Here is a 19394-nt window from a genome sequence, read left to right on the forward strand (position 1 = left end):
ACCAGCTCCCAGAGTTTACTCAAACTCATGTCCATCAAGTCCGTGATGCATCCAGCCATCTCATCCTCTGTCGTCCCCGTTTCCTCCTGCCCCCAATCCCTCCCAGCATCAGGGTCTTTTCCAATGAGTCAACTCTTTGCATGAGGTGGCCAAAGTACTGGAGTTTCAGCCTCAGCATCAGTCCTTCCAATGAATACCCAGGACTGATCTCCTTTAGGATGGACTGGTTGGATCTCCTTGCAGTCCAAGGGACTCTCAAGAGTCTTCCCCAACACCACAGTTCAAACCATCAATTTTTTGGTGCTCAGCTTTCTTCACAGTCCAACTCTCAAATTCATACAAGACCACTGGAAAACCCATAGCCTTGACTGTAGTGATGGGCCTTTGTTGACAAAGTAATGTCTCTGCTTTTTATATGCTGTCTAGGTTGGTCATAACTTTCCTTCCAAGGAGTAAATGTCTTTTAATTTCATGGCTGCAATCACCATCTGCAGTGACTTTGGAGCCCAAAATAATAAAGTCTGACACTGTTTCCCCATCTATTTCCCTTGAAGTGATGGGATCAGATGTCATAATCTTAGTTTTCTGAATGTTGAGCAGAGAGGTGGTCAAATATGTCACTCACTGCTCTGGGTCCTCTAGGGAATCAGAGATATGCGAACATCTACAAACTGTGTACCTTGAAGTTATTCCTTGATATTAGAAAATATATGTATTGATTTGGGGAAGTCTTCAATGATATCTAAAAAGAAGACTAGTGCATCTTTGTAAATATATTTAATGTTTTTATTTGTTAGATTAGCTTCTAGTTTTCCCTTAAATTTCTCCTTTTGTTCTCTTAAGATCTTTGCTAAGGAAGGAAGAAAGGAAGGGAAGCAAGGGGGATAAAGAAAGAAAGAGAAGAAAGAAAGGGTTATATTTATGCTATTTTTGGTTTCACTTTTATTTTCAGGGTAATTTTAAATCTAGGCTTTAAATGGATTAAGAAGCTCTGAGTATTTAATTAAACATATTTTCTTCAGTTATTTGTTAGAAATTAAGCTTTTGCTAATTTCCATGTATTTCTTTGGCACATATGAATGCAGCTATAGACTTGAGAAAACTTTCAGTATTCTAATTTGTATATAGCTATCAAGCAAAAGAAAAATTTTAAGGAATTTCTTGATCACAATAATTTAATCCATGATAAAAATAATTTAAATATTTTCCTATTTGATGATCAAAATGTTTTAACTGAAGTGAAAAATTACTGATGGGTTATGTTTTCAACCATTTTTAATTGCCTGGCTTTATTTTCAAAGTGTAGTTTTCCTTGTGTTTTCTTTGTTGTTGTTGTTGTTGTTTTTAAAGTGACAACACTGTTTAAAATGGCCTCAAAAGTTACTATTTGAAATGTATTTGCAATAGTAGTTGATATGACTAGCATAACTATGACTCCATCTTGTCAAAGCTACCAATTTATTGTTTAGCTTATGAGTCTACTCAACAGAGAATTGTCTTTATAACCTTTTATATTATGAGAAAATATCTTTGCTCTATTTTAATGCCTATCACTTTTGATTTACAACCTTGTATCCTTTAAAATAGCTGGCTGAAAGCATCATAAAATCCCGTAAATAATCTCAAACTATCACAGGTTATTTCAAAATTAAATATCACTGAATACTTTGTAAAATCAAGAGAAATGTAATTCTATATGAGCTGTTCATTCCTTATTATAGTAAGTCACCATTTATGATGGAAAAGTAACTTCAATCAAGGAGTGAGACTATATAATTATGAGGAAGTTATATTTTAAACAATTATTCATATCCAGTGGCTGAAAGATAAGTGATTTTCTATCATTAAGATAAAAAATAAGTATGTATATACAAAAGGTTATACTTATTGAGAAGATAGCTGTGGAGACCAACATCACTAAGAGTCAGAAGCAGACTTGGGACATTTCTTATTACACTCAGTTCCACCCCTCCTTTATATTTTTAACTCTAGGTCAAAATTTCAAAATGGAAGAGAATATGATTTATTTTTATGTTGCATAAAAAGAAAGAGAATGAAAGAGAGAGAGAGAAAGAGAGCTATCATTTGACTACTGACAAAACAATTCAGTTAGCTAGCAGAAGAAAGTGTTTAAATTGTTCATAACTTTACTAAAAGTCACCACATTACTTGTTAGTGCAATGGTAAAGAATCTACTTGCCAACGCAGGAGATACAAGCAACATGGGTTTGACCCCTGGGTTCAGAAGATCCCCTCTAGGAGGAAATGAAAACCCACTCCAGTATTCTTGTCTGAACAATTCCATGGACAGAGGAGCCTGGCGGGCTACAGTCAGTGGGGTCTCAAAGAGTTGACCACAACTGTGATTGAACATGTATACACGTTATATGTTATTGCTTTAGTGAATCAACATACTATATTACACTGAAAGATAATTCTCCATTCTTTTGTTCCTGCAAGTCTTATGCAGAAAGCATTTCCTCAAGTATGTATTTCCAAGAATTTTATATAGCTGCAACTTTGATAAGTTGAGACATACTATCTTCTTCCCAAACAAAGTTCACATAATGCTTGTGATGCAATAAAATAACTATAATGTCTCCTTCCCAACAAAGGGCAGGAATTAAATTATCAGGGTTCCTCTTGTAATGAAATCCACTGCATGTGCTGGCATCCACCTGACCTATCCATTTTGTCCAATGGTACCTGAGGCCATGGGAACTGACTCAATGATGCAAACGCTCCAGTTGCCTGATGTGCAATGAGTGATAATGTCTCTTTTCTCTGATCCAAACATCTCATGTTTTCTTCCAGCATTCATGAAACTGTGGAAGACTAGCCACTCCCAATAGTTGACAGAAAACAAGGACAGCAGCAACAGCACAGCAGCATTCTTTAATTTAGAGAATGAGTAAACATTAAAAGTCTATAGGGTTACACTGCTATATGATATATAGGAAATCTCATATATGCAATCTTTATGAGAAAGTCCAGGAGCAGAAAACATATGCTTTCGTAACAGTAATTTTATATATTAGTTGCATTGATTAAATGTCAGCAGCAATAGATGATGCCGCTCCTTATGAACAACAAAACATATATAGATAGTACCTCCTATGACAGTGGTTTCAGTTTTTTTCCAGAGCTGAGAAAGAGGAATTTCTCTCATATATCTGCTATGTTTAAAATATACAAAAGAATCCCTCTATATAACAAGCGTGGTTAGAGTGGCATAAATTCTTAAATGCAATGTTGTTAGAAGATGAAAACATTATATTTGAAATCTTTATTATTCAGGTCATTCTGTATTTGCTTTTTCTGTTATCTTTTCATTCAGGTGCTCTTTCTCCGGGTACTTCTCTAATCATTCCACTGGGCCCCATATCTTAATGTCTGCTATAAAATGTGAATGGTGGGTCATCGTTTCCCTGTTGGTTCAATAAAGAATGAGCCTGCAATGCAGGAGACCCAGGGAAGATCCTCTGGAGAAGGAAATGGCAACCCACTCAAGTATTCTGGCCTGGGAAATCCCACGGACAGAGGAGCCTGGTGGGCTACAGTGCATGAGGTCTCAAGAGTTGGACACAAAGACTAAAACACCACCATCACAGTGGTTCATCAATGTTTAGCCCACAGAGAGCAGTTTTCCAAAGAATACAACTAATGTTTGTTTTGTTTTCAATTAAATGGTTTACTAAAAACATTTGGAAACACACAGACACGGCAAACACACACAGCAAACACACACACACAACGGATTGTACTGTTAAGTTTGTGACAAATGCATCTGAGCTATTTCTGGTGAAAATATAATCTGGGTATATGATAGTCTGCTGTGCTCTTAGTCATGTGGATTGACATGTATACTTAAGCACTTTCATATGGATAATTATTATAAGACCTAAAGATTAGAATCAAAGCTAACCCTTTATCTTAGTTTTTAAGTAATCAGCCAGGCAAATCCCTAATTAATGCAGAGAAATGATTAAAAGGACAAGAAGGACTGAAAGATAATTAGAGGTAAGGTGGAAAAACAGTAGGAGAAGAGGAAAAGAAAGGAGGATAAAAAGAAACAAAGAGTGTCAATGTTACTCATGTTACTTTTGAAACATTTACTGTTAATGATTCATATATTGATTTAAAGATAGTTGACTTTCTTTCAAGGTCCTGCCAATTCAATTAAAATAAACCCATTAAACCTTTATGACACAGCTATTATGAAACAACTAGCATGCTAGAAACACGAAACAAATTGTAAAGAGAAGAGACGAATTCGCATACAATGAGCACTGACAGTTTGTCCAACCTCTAGTTTAGCAGCAATTGTCCTTTTAGATGTATTGCTATCTAGTCATACCCCAAAATGATTACTTTAATGATAATCTCATGTACTGAGAGAGACTATAAAACTCAGGGATATAGTTAAGAACCAAGATGTATAATAAAATATCAGACTTACCTAATGGTTTCCTCTGATGTTTTGCTACAGAAAGAGCAGGTAGCTAAAGACACTTTGATTAGCCGCAAGGTCAATCCATTGGACAGTAGAATGGATTAGAAATAAGACCTTGATTTAGGACACTTGAATATACTGCAAAAGTCTCTCAAATATGTGAGGCAGGAGTCAAGAGGATGAATACATTTTTAAATCTTGTATGAAGAACAAGCTGGTGTGATGAACCTTGAATTTCAAATGAGCAGAAATTACTTTGATTTTGAAAGCTCACAGTTTAGGAGCAAATTGAACCATGAAAACTACATTATGGGCTTCTTCAAAAATACAATTCATCCAAAATTCTCCAAATTATCCAATTCTCCAAAGCTGCAATTAATCCAAGCCATAATTCAGATGACCATTATATCTACTCCTGTGGGCAAGAATCCCTTAGAAGAATGGGGTAGCCCTCTGTGAGACTGTCAAGACTAGCACCATGACAGGTGCCCTGAACTAAGAGTAGGCCTAAGTTTCAGTTTCTCCCGAGGGGAGGGTAATTATCTGCCCTCAACAGGCCACCAGAGACCAGCTAATCAGGACGCGCCCAGTAAACCTCGGAGAAGGTCCCCTGGAAAGTCCCGCGCATGCGAAAGTTGTACCAATAAAATTGCTTTGCAAATATGTAACAAATCCACTTGCACCCACTGCCCACTGCTTATGTTTGAAATCGAGCACCCTATGAATGTGCATGGAAACTGGGGCTCGGGGCTCTCTGACTTTGCACCACTGCGTTGGTTGCAGCAGGGGCCCTGGCTCGAGTCAGCAATAAATTTCCCTTCCTTTGTGTGTTGCATTGTCATGGAGGTCTTCTCTTTTCCTGCTGGGAGATTCGGACAGCGGGCATAACACCCTCATAGTCAACAAAAGTTCTGAAATGCAGTACTTGGGTGCAATCTCAAAAATGACAGAATGATCTTTGTTCATTTCCAAGGCAAACCATCCAATATTACAGTAATCCAAGTCTATGCCCCAACCAGTAATGCTGCAAAAGCTGAAGTCAAATGATACTATGAAGACCTATGGCTTCCCCGGGTGGCTCAGATGGTAAAGCATCTATCTGAATTGCAGTAGACCTGGGTTCAATCCCTGGCTTGGGAAGATCCCCTGGAGAAGGAAATGGCAACCCATTCCAGTATTCTTGCCTGGAAAATTCCATGGACAGAGGAGCCTGGTGGGCTACAGTCCATGGGGTTGCAAAGAGTCAGACATGACTGAGTGACTTCACTTTTTTTCTTTCAATTTAGGAAGACCTACAAGAACTTCTAAAAGAAACACCAAAAAAACAGATGCCCCTTTCATTAGAGGATACTGGAATGCAAAAGTAGGAAGTCAAGAGATACCTGGAGTAACAGGCAAATTTGGCCTTGGAGTACAGAATGAAGCAGGGCAAAGGCTAACAGAGATTTGCCAAGAGAATGAATTGGTTATAACAAACACCCTCTTCCACAACTCAAGACAAGACTCTACAAATAGACATCACCAGATGGTCAATACTGAAATCAGGTTGATTATATTCTTTACAGCCAAAGATGGAGAAGCTGTATACAGTCAGCAAAAACAAGGCTGGAGGCTCACTGTGGCTTGGATCATGAACTTTTGCAAATTTCAGAGTTCAACTGAAGAAACTGGGGAAACAGGTATGACCTAAATCACATTCTTTATGATTATACAGTAGAAGTGACAAATAGATTCAAGGGATTAGATCTGATAGACAGAGTGCCTGAAGAACTATGGATGGAGGATCATGACATTGTACAGGAGGCAGTGATCAAGACCATCCCCAAGAAAAAGAAATCCACAAAGGCAAAATAGTTGTCTGAGAAGGCCTTACAAATAGCTGTGAAAGGAAGAGAAGATAAAGACAAAGGAGAAAAGGAAATCTATACCCATCTGAATGTAGTGTTCCAAAGAATAGCAAGGAGAGATAAGAAAGCCTTCCTCAGTGATCAATGCAAAGAAATAGATGGAAACAATAGAAAGGGAAATACTAGAGATCTCTTTAAGAAAATTAGAGATACCAAGGGAATATTTCATGCAAAGATGGGCACAACAAAGGCCAGAAATGGTATGGACCTAACAGAAGTGTAAGATATTAAGAAGAGGTGGCAAGAATACACAGAAGAACTACACAAAAAAGATCTTCATGACCCAGATAACTACAATGGTGTGATCACTCACCTAGAAACAGACATCCTGGAATGTGAAGTCAAGTGGCCCTGAGGAAGCATCACTATGAACAAAGCTTGTGGAGGTGAAGGAATTCCAGTTGAGCTACTCCAAATCCTAAAAGATGATGCTTTTAAATCGCTGCACTGAACATGCCAGCAACTTTGGAAAGCTCAGCAGTGACCACAGGACTGGAAAAGGCCAGTTTTCATTCCAATCCCAAAGAAAGGCAGTGCCAAATAGTGTTCAAACTACCGCAAAATTGCACTCATCTCACACATTAGCAAAGTAATGCTCAAAATTTTCCAAACCAGGCTTCAACAATATGTAAGCCAAGAACTTCCAGATATTCAAGCTCGATTTAGAAAAGTCAGAGGAACCAGAGATCAAATTGTCAACATTCGCTGAATTATTGAAAAAGCAAGAGAGATCCAAAGAAATATCTATTTTTGCTTTATTGACTATGCCAAAGCCTTTCGCAGTGTGGATCACAACAAACTGTGGAAAATTCTTCTAGAGTGGGAATATCAGACCAGCTTACCTGCCTCCTGAGACATCTGTATGCAGGTCAAGAAATAACAGTTAGAACTAGACATGGAACAATGGACTGGTTCAGAATTGGGAAAGGAGTACATCAAGGCTGGATATTGTCACCCTGCTTATTTAACTTATATGCAGAGTACATCATGGGGAATGCCAGGCTGGATGAAGCACAGGTTGGAATCAAGATTGCCGGGAGAAATATCAATAACCTAAGATAGGCAGATAACACCACTCTTATGGCAGAAAGTGAAGAAGAACTAAAAAGTCTCTTGATGAAAGTGAAAGAGGAAAGTGAAAAATTTGGCTTAAGACTCAATATTCAGAAAACTAAGATCATGACATCCAGTCCCAGCACCTCATGGAAAATAGATTGGGGAACAATGAGAACAGTGAGAGACTTTATTTCTTGAGGCTCCAAAATCACTGCAGATGGTAACTTCAGCTATGAAATTAAATGATGCTTGATCCTTGCAAGAAAACCTATGGCCAACCTAGACAGCATATTAAGAAGGAGAGACATTACTTTGCCAACAAATGTTATCTAGGCAAAGCTATGGTCTTTCCACTAGTCATGTATGGTTGTGCGAGTTGGACTACAAAGAAAGCTGAGCACTGAAGAATTGATGCTTTGAGCTGTGGTGTTGGAGAAGACTCTTGAGAGTCCCTTGGACAGCAAGGAGATTAAGCGAGTCAATCCTGAAGGAAATCAGTCCTGAATATTCATTGGAAGGACTGATGCTGAAGTTGAAACTCCAATATTTTGGCCATCTGATGTGAAAAACTTACTCTTTGGAAAAGAACCTGATGCTGGGAAAGATGAAGGCAGGAGGAGAAAGGAATGACAGAGGATGAGATGGTTGGATTACATAACCAACTTGATGGACATGAGTTTGCGTAAGCTCCTGGAGTTGATGATGGACAGTGAAGCCTGGCATGCTGCAGTCCATGGGGTCTCAAAAAGTCGAACATGACTGAGTGACTGAACTGAACTGAAAGCTACATGACTCACAAATGAGGAAGATAGAAAGAGAGGAACAGAGAGAGGAAACAAATAGAAGAAGAGAGGGAAGAAGGGAGGAAGAAAAGAGAGGGAAAGAAAAAAAGAGAAAGGGAAAAGATGCATAGATGTTGAGCCATAAAAACAACTTTTAAATGACTTAGTATAACTTTGTGATATAACTTGCATTATTATTGGATAAAAAGGGATATATGCTGCTGCTGCTGCTGCTAAATCGCTTCAGTCATGTCTGACTCTGTGCGACACCATAGACAGGAGCCCACCAGGCTCCCCTATCCCTAGGATTCTCCAGGCAAAAACACTGGAGTGGGTTGCCATTTCCTTCTCCAATGCATTAAAGTGAAAAGTGAAAGTGAAGTCGCTCAGTCGTGTCCAAGTCTCAGCGACCCCATGGACTGCAGCCTACCAAGCTCCTCGATTCATGGGATTTTTCAGGCAAGAGTACCAGAGTTGGTTGTCATTGCCTTCTCCAAAAGGGATATATACATGAGTTAAAATATCATCTTTATATTGTGTTAGTTTGGAAGACTTTCAATATAGGCAAATTATTTTTTCAATGCAATTATAACTACTTTAATACACTACTGAACTATTTCTATTTTTTCATTATTTTTTATTTTATTAATTCAAAACCAAATTTTATATGTAATTATTTAAAAAATAAAATTCTATTGCCACAGTCTTGACTTTTTGTGCATGTGTATTTATACACATATACATATATACATATGAACATACACAGCATATTTTATTGCATTTCACATTATTACACTTCTCAGATAGTACACATTGTTCAAACTGAAGGTTTATCCATCTCTGCTCCAGCAAGTCTATCAGTGCCATCTTTCCAACATATTTGTTCATTTCCTGCCACTGGGTTTCATTTTGGTAATTCTCCGAATTCTAAAACTTTTTTGTTATTATATTTTTATGGTGATCTATGATCAGTGATTTTGACAGGACTACTATGACTTGCTGAAGGCTCAGATAATGGTCAGTTGGCAGCTTGTAGCAATAAAGTATTTTTTAATTAAAGTATGCACATTGATATTTTAAATATAATTCTACTGCACATGATAGATTATGCACAGTGGAAACTAACTTTATGTGCTTTGGGAAACCAAAAAAGATGCGTGTGGCTCACTTGATTGCAGTGTCTGCTTTATTGCTGTGATCTAGAACTGAACCCACAATATCTCCAAGGCATTTATGTATGTTGCAAAGCATATATTTTTATAGGTACATCTCTTTGGAACTTTAGTGTTGTAGATTCACTGGTTTCTCTTGGTTGTTTTTTTAGTAGTCTTCTCTCTATTCCATCACAATGATCCCCTCAAAAAAAAAAAAAACTGCAATAATAAATTGGTACAGTCATCTCCTCTTTTTCCTCCTCTTTAACAGTTTCTTGCTGATGAAGAGAATTGCACATTACTGATTAGTTTTACCACTTAGAAGCCGTTTCCCTTAAATCATATATACATACATACTCTTGGGTTTGTTTCTCTGGAAAACACTAATAGAATCTCTATCAGATCAAACCAGCACAGAAGAATCTTTTTTACCTACACTTCTGAAATGGTATCTACAGACTGGACTCATTCGTTTCTCCTTTCTTCAAACTCTAGAGAAAATGGTGAAAATAATTTTGACTATATTTGCTTCTGATTCACTATCTGACAAAATCAGTAGAAGTGTTCCAGTCATTGTTTCATTTAACCTGTAGAAATTGGCATTGTCACTTATTCTTAAAACTTATTTAGCTATATTTTCTGTAACACTCTTTGTCTTTTACTTCTTATTCATTAAATTGATCTATTCTTCATCTGCTTTGCAGTTAAAAATCAGGGTTCTCGTATTTTCTCTGTAACTTTTCCTAGCTCATTACCACTTTACGTGATTACCACTTATGTGATTTTGACCACCATCTGTATATCAATCTCCTGATCCTATATCTCTACCATAGGGCTCTCTTGTGAATTCTAGGTTCATGTATGTAAACAACCATGAGATACTACACCTGGGTACCTCTAGGAAACTCTGGATATATAACATATAAGAGTAATCCTTCTATTTCTTCTCAAGAACCAAATCTATACAGGATACTAGCAAAACAGAACCCTCTCATTCTCTACATGTGATTGTCCACTAACTTGTTTTTTGTCTCATCCTTCATATTCTCTTGAATAGTGGATCTTGAAATTTTAGTATCCATCTACCTTTTAAATGACCACATTTAATATCCCTTTTCCTTTCTTACTCCCTAGGCAATTCTCCTGTAACCTCTCCTACATATGTTTCCTATCTCCATGTCTGTTTTTGTGCCTCCAATGTCCTTTAAATGGATCACTGAGTGATCTCTCTAGAACTGCAGTTTCTTCCATGTGAATCTTCAACCAAGACACTTTGTGGATACTGACACCTTTAAGAACAAGTAGTACTGCAATGTTCAGCATAGTGATTGCAGTTCATAGTACTGTATTGCATATTTGAAGGTTGCTAGGGGAGTAAATCTTAAAAGCTCTCATCACAAGAAAAAAATGTAACTATGCACAATGATAGATGTTAACTAGACTTATTGTGGAGGTCATTTCACAATGTACACAACAGCAAAACACTATATTGTACACTGGGAACTGCTATTCTTTGTCAATTATATCTCAATTTTTAAAAAAATAAATAAAAGAATAAATACTATTAATCTTGACATCAGACTTGAGCCTCTGTACTTTCTCTATTTAACCTACTCTGAAACTTTCTATAACCTACCCTGAAATGTTGATTTTACACTCTCTGATTATTTTGAAATATAGTTATTGAGGCTCACCTTGCACTTTCAAGCCTAAGAGCATATAAAAACATTTCCTCAGACTATCTCTTCCTAAAAACAAAGACATCTTTCAAGATTCATCTCAGGTACTTCATCAACTGTGAACCTCTTCTTGAATTTTTCTTTTAGACATAGTCATAGACATTACTTTGTCTCCACAACTCCTAATACGGTCTTTGTCATAGTATATTTGACAGAGTATTAAAATTATTGTAAGCTCATGAAATGCCTGTATGATAATAAAATGTGATATTTTCTGGTGCCATGGACCTAAACTACCTGCTCTACCCAATTTAAAATCCCGGTTTCAGTATTTATTGGGTGTTGGGCCACGGGAAGTTATTTGATTTTCCTGTGCCTCAGTTTTCTGATAAGTAAAATGGGGCTACCAGTAATTTTCCTGATAGTGCTGTTGTGAAGATTACATGAATTTATGTAAGAAAATAAATTAAAATAGTGCCCTAAGACACTCAACAAAGCTTATCTGTTATAACTGCAATCTAAAGACATTAATACTTTACTCCCACAAGGCTTAATACTTTCTGAAATGATAATGCATTCTCAATTAAAAATAAGTTGAATAAACAAATTCCTATGAAATTAGGGATTAGATATACTGTAATATTGAATCTTTATGCCATATGCCATATTCAGTTCAGTTCAGTTCAGTCACTCAGTCGTGTCCGACTCTTTGTGACCCCATGAATTGCAGCAAGCCAGGCCTCTCTGTCCATCACAAACTCCCGGAGTCTACCCAAACCCATGTCCATCAAGTTGGTGATGTTATCCAGGCATCTCATCCTCTGTCGTTCCTTTCTCCTCCTTCTCCCAATCCTTCCGAGCATCAGGGTCTTTTCCAATGAGTCAACTCTTCACATGAGGTGGCCAAAGTATTGGAGTTTCAGCTTCAGCATCAGTCCTTCCAATGAACACCCAGGACTGATTTCCTTTAGGATGGACTGGTTGGATCTCCTTGCAGTCCAAGGGACTCTCAAGAGTCTTCTCCAACACCACAGTTCAAAGGCATCAATTTTCGGTGCTCAACTTTCTTCACTGCCCAACTCTCACATCCATACGTGACCACTGGAAACACCATAGCCTTGACTGTAGGGACCATTGTTGACAAAGAAATGTCCCTACTTTAAAATATGCTCTCCAGGTTGGTCATAAATTTCCTTCCAAGGAATAAGTGTCTTTTAATTTCATGGCTACAATCACCATCTGCAGTGATTTTGGAGCCCCAAAAAATAAAGTCTGACACTGTTTCCACTGTTTCCCCATCTATTTCCCATGAAGTGATGGGACCAGATGCCATGATCTTAGTTTTCTGAATGTTGGGATTTAAGCCAACTTTTTCACTCTCTTCCTTCATTTTCATCAAGAGGCTTTTTAGTTCTTCTTCACTTTCTGCCATAAGGGTGGTGTCATCTGCATATCTGAGGTTATTGATATTTCTCCCTGCAATCTTGATTCCAGCTTGTGCTTCTTTGAGCCCAGCATTTCTCATGGTGTACTCTGCATATAAGCAGGGTGAGAATATACAGCCTTGATGTACTCCTTTTCCTATTTGGGACCAGTCTGTTTTTCCATGTCCAGTTCTAACTGTTGCTTCCTGACCTGCATACAGGTTTCTCAAGAGACAGGTCAGATGGTCTGGTATGCCCATCTCTCTCAGAATTTTCCACAGTTTATTGTGATCCACACAGTCAAAGGCTTTGGCATAGTCAATAAAGCAAAAGAGTCTGAAATGCAGTACTTGGATGTAATCTGAAAGTGACGGAATGATCTCTGTTCGTTTTCAAGGCAAATCACTCAATATCACGGTAATCCAAGCCTATGCCCCAACCAGGAACACTGAAGAAGCTGATATTGCACGGTTCTATGAAGACCTACAAGACCTTTCAGAACTAACACACAAAAAAGTTGTCCTTTTCATTATAGGGGACTGGAATGCAAAAGTAGGAAGTCAGGAAACACCTGGAGTAACAGGCAAATTTGGCCTTGGAGTACAGAATGAAGTATGGCAAAGGCTAATAGAGTTTTGCCAGAGAACACACCACTTGTTATAGCAAACACCCTCTTCCAACAACACAAGAGAAGACTACACGTGGACATCACCAGATGGTCAACACTGAAATCAGATAGATTATATTCTTTGCAGCCAGAGATGGAGAAGCTCTATACAGTCAGCAAAAACAAGACTGGGAACTGACTGTGGCTCAGATCATGAACTCCTTATTGCCTTTTAAATTGAAGAAAGTAGGGAAAACCACTAGATCATTCAGGTATGACCTAAATCATATCCCTTCTGACTATACTGTAGAAGTGAGAAATAGATTTAAGGGGCTAGATCTGATAGACAGAGTGCCTGATGAACTATGCCATATTAAATAAATACTTTCAATTTAAGAATTTCTGCTAACAAGCTCTTCTGAATTGAGACAGAGGCACCTAGTTATATTTGATGGTATAAACAACTTACTCGTGTGTGTGTGTGTGTGTGTGTATGGGCAGGCACATCTATGTGTTCCTTTAATGATACTTTTGTGAGGTGACTTTGAGTAATAAGTAATGCATGTGTTAAACATGTTTGCTAATCAAATTAGTTTCTGTGTTGCTCTGAAATATGGTAATTTACACATATCCAGGTGTTGTAGCAAATCCAAAATGCCTATTTGAAAAAAGCATTGGTTTTACCTCTGGACAACCTTGGGATTTATTTGTGTATGAAGTCAAAGTCATTATAAGCAATGCCACAGTTTGGTCTTTCTTGAAAGGATATCAACAATAAGATCTGATCCTTTTAAATATTAAATATAACAGTTGTTGAGGCTAATATCCATTAAGCCACTCACTCCTTCCTCATTAATTTCTACAGAAAGAAATTTTTTTAAACTTGAAGGTAGGGAAACTTTTTTTTTTCTCTTAATAAGTGGAGTTTCCAATAATGGTAACTCTGCAAATCAATGCTTTCTATGTTTGTTTTGGGGCTTCCTTGGTGGTTCAGTAGTAAAGAATCCACCTGTCAATGCACGAGGCACAGGTTTGACCCCTGATCCAGGAAGATCCCTTGGAGAAGGAAATGGCAACCCACTCCAGTATTCTTGCCTGGAAATCCCCATGGACAGAGGAGCCTGGAGTGCTATAGTCCTTGGGGTCTTAAAGAGTCAGACATGACTTAGCAACTGAACAATACAATATATATGTTCTTGCTGCAAAGAAATATATGTTAAATCTGAATCTCAATTATAATGGTTCAGTTGACTATTGTGCTTGGCACTTGCACATTTTCCTTTTCCCATAACACAGACTTCTATATTATTTATAGTACTTTGTTTTACTGTGAACTGTCTCAAAGCCTTCTAGAAAGAGCAGGAGCACAAATATATTTATATATGTTTACACACTTACATATAATGGCTTGAATTGGCCCCAATGTTATCATATTACTATTCCCATATCTAGAATCATCAAGACAGAGTTAATTAAACTTTAATTAGTTTCCATGTGGAAAGGAAATCTTGGAAATTGTCTTTTCATTTACATTAGAAACATACATTGCCTGAGAACCACAAGTTTTCATTATATTTTATAAATGGGGAGCCATGTATCTATGAAAATAATGTTTTAATTTCATAATGGATTAGATATTAGATCTATTCCTTTCTAATCTATTTATAAATACTAATTCATCTCTTAACTGATTTGGATGAATTCCATACTATCATATCAATTATAAAAATAGAATTCAAGAGTATCAAACAAAACTTCTATAAGTAGTTACTAGATTTTTTTAATCATGTCCACTGGGAGGTGAAATTCTACTCTAGCTAGGATAGATTAAAAGTCAATTTCATTAAATTTTCAACAAAATGCAAACTTTCTCACCTTAAATTCTGGCAAGTAAAGGCTACAGGTCTGCTTTAATTAAAGTCAGAATGCCTTCTCAGCAGACATTTGCCAGGAACCTCAATGTGATGTCCAGCTTCCATCACAAGCAGAGTTGACATAACTGACACCCAGGAGACAAAAATTCTAGAGGTATGCTTCCTCTCCATTTGTCCTGGATTTCAAAACCCAATCCTTATACTGAATTAATTCACAAAAAATCAGTGTACTATGACATAAAATTATCTTATCAGAGAAAACTTTACTCTTTTATACTCTTTGATCACACATATATTTTAAGCAGAAACAATGTACAGTAACATCAGGGGACATGCATGCTTTGGGGTGCTTTCCTCAAAAGTTTTGAAGGCCCTTCTTGTGCTCAGGGCTATTTATGGAGCAATGCCATCTAAGTGGAGGTACCCCGGACTAGGTTGAAACTTGTTGGGCTCCAGTAGACAGTTCTCCCCTTTATGGCTCTGACTTTCTACTCAATTTTAGGGTTCACCAGGTACCCTATGGACCTCAGAACTAGCATCTGTGGAGTTTTCCCGGATCCACAAGACCAGACTCTGATTCCTAGTAGCCAGCCTGACACGGAGATTGCTCCTGCTAAATGGTACTGTATGTTTTTTGCAAGGTCACTAAAATTTGGACTGTGAGAACGGTACTCAAAGATTGATTTGATGTGAGTCATACTTTATATATAGATAGGCACCCCACAGAAAATATTTGCTAGGGCCCCATATCAGTTCAGTTCAGTCACTCAGTCATGTCTGACTCTTTGTGACCCCATGAACTGCAGCATGCTAGGCCTCCCTGTCCATCACCAACCCCCAAAGTTTACCCAAACTCATGTCCATTGAGTCAGTGATGCCATCCAATCATCTCATCCTCTGTTTTCCCCTTGTCTTCCTGCCTTCAATCTTTCCCAGCATCAGGGTCTTTTCAAATGAGTCAGTTCTTTGCATCAGGTGGCCAAAGTATTGGCCAATGTATTGGAGTTTCAGTTTCAACATCAGTCCTTCCAATGAACACTCAGGACTGATCTCCTTTAGGATGGACGGCTTGAATCTCCTTGCAGTCCAAGGGACTCTCAAGAGTCTTGTCTAACACCACAGTTTAAAAGCATCATAGGGTCCCATATACCCTAGTGCCTTTGTGAAGGACAAATCTGATCCATATTAGATCTATTTCTTTTATTTTAATCTTTGTGCTTTGTTGCTTATACTTAATCATACTGGCTCTGCATCATTTGCAAAAGAATGTTGCTTATAGCCTGAAATATACACCATAGCGCATTCTCAAGACCTTGGCCTTTAGGAGTCCATTTATATAGAGATAAAAATAACATTTTTATCTCTAAAGAGAATAACATTTGTCTTGGAGATTTACAGGAACCTCTTCACCTTACCTATGTGGACACCTGCAAGGACAAAGGATTCCTACCCAAGAAGTTTACAACTAACCACACCCTGCCTTCCCTCACCTTGCCTTTAAAAGTGCTTTGCTGAAACTTTCAGGAGTTCAAATTTCTCTGGGAACAAGCCATCTGTCTCCTTGCATGGTCCTGCAATAAAACTTTCCCTGCTCCAAATGTTAACATTTTAGTTTGTTCAGCCTCACTGTGTATCACTCACAGTGTTTGATAACAGGAGGGCAACCTGACTATGTGTTCATTTTCAACAAAGTTTCTAGTTGAAGACCTTCCGCATTATATTACTCAATATTTTTAAAATACATTTTCAAAAAGTTAATTCTAAAAGCCTAGGGCAAAGAATTTAGCTTTTAAATAAATTTGTTTCATTTAAGTCAGCATTAGAATCATAAGACTCTCATCATGTTTCTCATTAGTTTAGATTTTCACAAATCGCTAGGGACTTTAATATTTCAGAGATATAATCTATTATATCAGTTCCCTAATACTTTTTTGACTATGGTTTTCTATTTCTGCTTTAGATTTATTTTAAACTCTCTTCAAGCATAAAAATGTTTTTATTAAAACCATAGCAAAATCTTTTAGAAAAAAAACAAACAAACCTGGAATTAGCAAAACGAAAATAAATAAAATATGCATTTTCCTAAAAAAGCTCTGGTGTCATTGATAAGGTCTATGATAGATATGGCTCCAAAGTTGATGTAAGAATAATAGCAGTAAAGCATAAATCTGTTGAAACACATAGTTGACATTTTGTGGAAAAAAAAAATTCTTAAACTATGAGATGAAAATTTTCATATTGTGTTGAGATTAATGTGTATTTTTTGGGTTCCAACATTTATTACTTTGGCCATAAACACCTTTATAAATACCTTACAAAACCTATAATAAAGAGCGCCTCCTGGTGGACCAGTGATTGAGAATCCAAAACAGACAATGTAGGGAACTCTAGTTTGATCCCTGGTCCAGAAAGATCCCACATGAAACAAAGCAATTAAGCTCATGTACCTGCAATTACTGAGCCCACGTGCCCTAGAATCCATGCTCCACAACAAGAGAAGCCACAGCAATTAGAAGCCCGTGACCATAGCTATAGACTAGTCCCCACTTGCCGCAACCAAAGCCTACATGCCGCAGTGAAGACCCAGCACATTCAAAAATACATAAATAAATAAATAACCTATAATAAGGGAATTACTTTAAAGAATAAGCAAATCAAATCAAATACAGATCTTCCTCAACTTAGACCAGAGCTACATTTTCAATGGAAAACATTGTTAAGTTGAAACGCATTTAATACACCTACCCTACTGAGTATCATTACTTAGTCTGACAGACTTCAACATTCTCAAAACACTTACATTAACCAACAGTCAGGAAATCATCTAGCACAAAGCCTATTTTATAATCGAGTGCTAACTATCTCATGTAGTTATTAAATACTGTAGTAAAAGTGAAAAACAGATTGGCTGTGTAGGTATGGGATGCATATTGCTTTTCCAACATTATAAAGTTAAAAAATCTTAAGTCAAACCACTGTAAATCTGGGACCATCTGTACACCAGAACCATAATGTAAATGATCTGCCCTATTTTTTAAGGGGAGGGAAATGCAGATATTCTGCTCATTCAAAGATATGAACAATTTAGAATCTCCTGATTTTTTCCTGTGTTTCTTGCTGGTAAACAGTTCCAGAATGGATATGGCCAATAATGTACTATAGTAACACTTTCAGTTACATTTACACATATTAACTTCATGACTTTGGTGAATAATGTCAAAAATAGCAATATAATATATACTAACTTCATTAAAATAACCAAGGAGAATTGAAGCAAAGAGGGATGAAATGATATTCCAAAGCTTACCCGGGTCATTGAGTCAGGGAAGAGAAACCAGGTCTCTTGATTTCAATTCCAGTGTTCTACTCACTGGTTTGTTCAACTCCTGTGCAAAACACCCATACACAATAACAACGCACAAGCCCCCTTGCTATTAAGTTGTTGGCAAAAGAAACATGTCATTACCTTTCCCACATACTGAGGCTCGGAGCCCATGTACTCCTCCAGCACAAAAAATTGATTCCATACCCAGCCACGTTTAACTCGGTGGACATGTGATCGTTGTCCTGGTAGGTGGATAACATTCTCTCTCGGTTCTGTGGCTAAAGTGTGTTGTGGCTGAGGTTGAAGTGGTGTTAGGAGACCTCCATCAAACAGGACCCAGAGCAGCAGGGATAAACAGTTCCTTGTAAGCATTGGCAAAAGCTTTCCTACAGCAGAGTAATCAAAACTCCAACACTTAATGTAGAATTGTGGAATCCAGGTTTGAGGTGTCTGTGGCCTCCACCACTTAGCTTTCTGTTTTATTGCAGAGATGATAATGCAGGCATTAATCCTTTTGATGAAAATGCTTCTGCTATATTATATTCCATCTAAAGGGACCTATAAAACAGATTAACAAAGATACATTAAATTGATAGAATTACATGATGATAGTCATCAAAACTCTCTTTATATATCTGCCAACATTGAAGGAAACAGAGAGAAAAGTCTTTAAAAGAATTATATTAGTAAATGATCACTGCTATTTAACTTATTAACTTGAATAAAATATCTAAGTGTTTTTCACTGACTTGAAAAAGTATGAATCACAATAAAGCAAGAGTTTATCATAAATAGAAGCAATCATTTTTTTAAATTTAATAACTAAGAGTAAAGCAGAGATCACTATTTTTTTTTACTGAAGTATAGTTAATTTGCAATGTTTCAGGTGTACAACAAAACAATTCAGTTAGACATATATATACATTCTTTTATATATTTTTTCTATTATAGGTTATTCTAAGAAATTGAATATAGTTCACTGTGTTATATAGTAGGTCCTTATTGTATGTTCATTTTATATACAGTATAGTTTATTTTTTAAATTTAACCTCAAATTGATAATTCATCTCCCCCCACCGCATCCCCCTCTGGTAACCATGTTTGTTTTCTATGTCCATGAATCTATTTCTGTT

At 37.1% G+C, this 19394-nt stretch overlaps 1 protein-coding gene across 5 annotated transcripts in view; it reads right to left on the reverse strand.

Moving 5' to 3' along the window:
* Positions 1 to 19394, reverse strand: part of CDH12 (cadherin 12) — a 1106066-nt gene that overhangs the window by 303185 nt on the left and 783487 nt on the right. For all 5 annotated transcript variants that reach the window (XM_070476518.1, XM_070476515.1, XM_070476516.1 and 2 more), the window contains one exon: positions 18403 to 18819. In XM_070476518.1, the coding sequence (XP_070332619.1) occupies positions 18403 to 18633 (231 nt within the window). In that variant the 5' untranslated portion in view covers positions 18634 to 18819. The remainder of the gene's footprint in view (positions 1 to 18402; positions 18820 to 19394) is intronic.

This window comes from Odocoileus virginianus, chromosome 14 (genome assembly GCF_023699985.2).
Source record: "Odocoileus virginianus isolate 20LAN1187 ecotype Illinois chromosome 14, Ovbor_1.2, whole genome shotgun sequence".
Classification (NCBI taxonomy): Eukaryota; Metazoa; Chordata; class Mammalia; order Artiodactyla; family Cervidae; genus Odocoileus; species Odocoileus virginianus.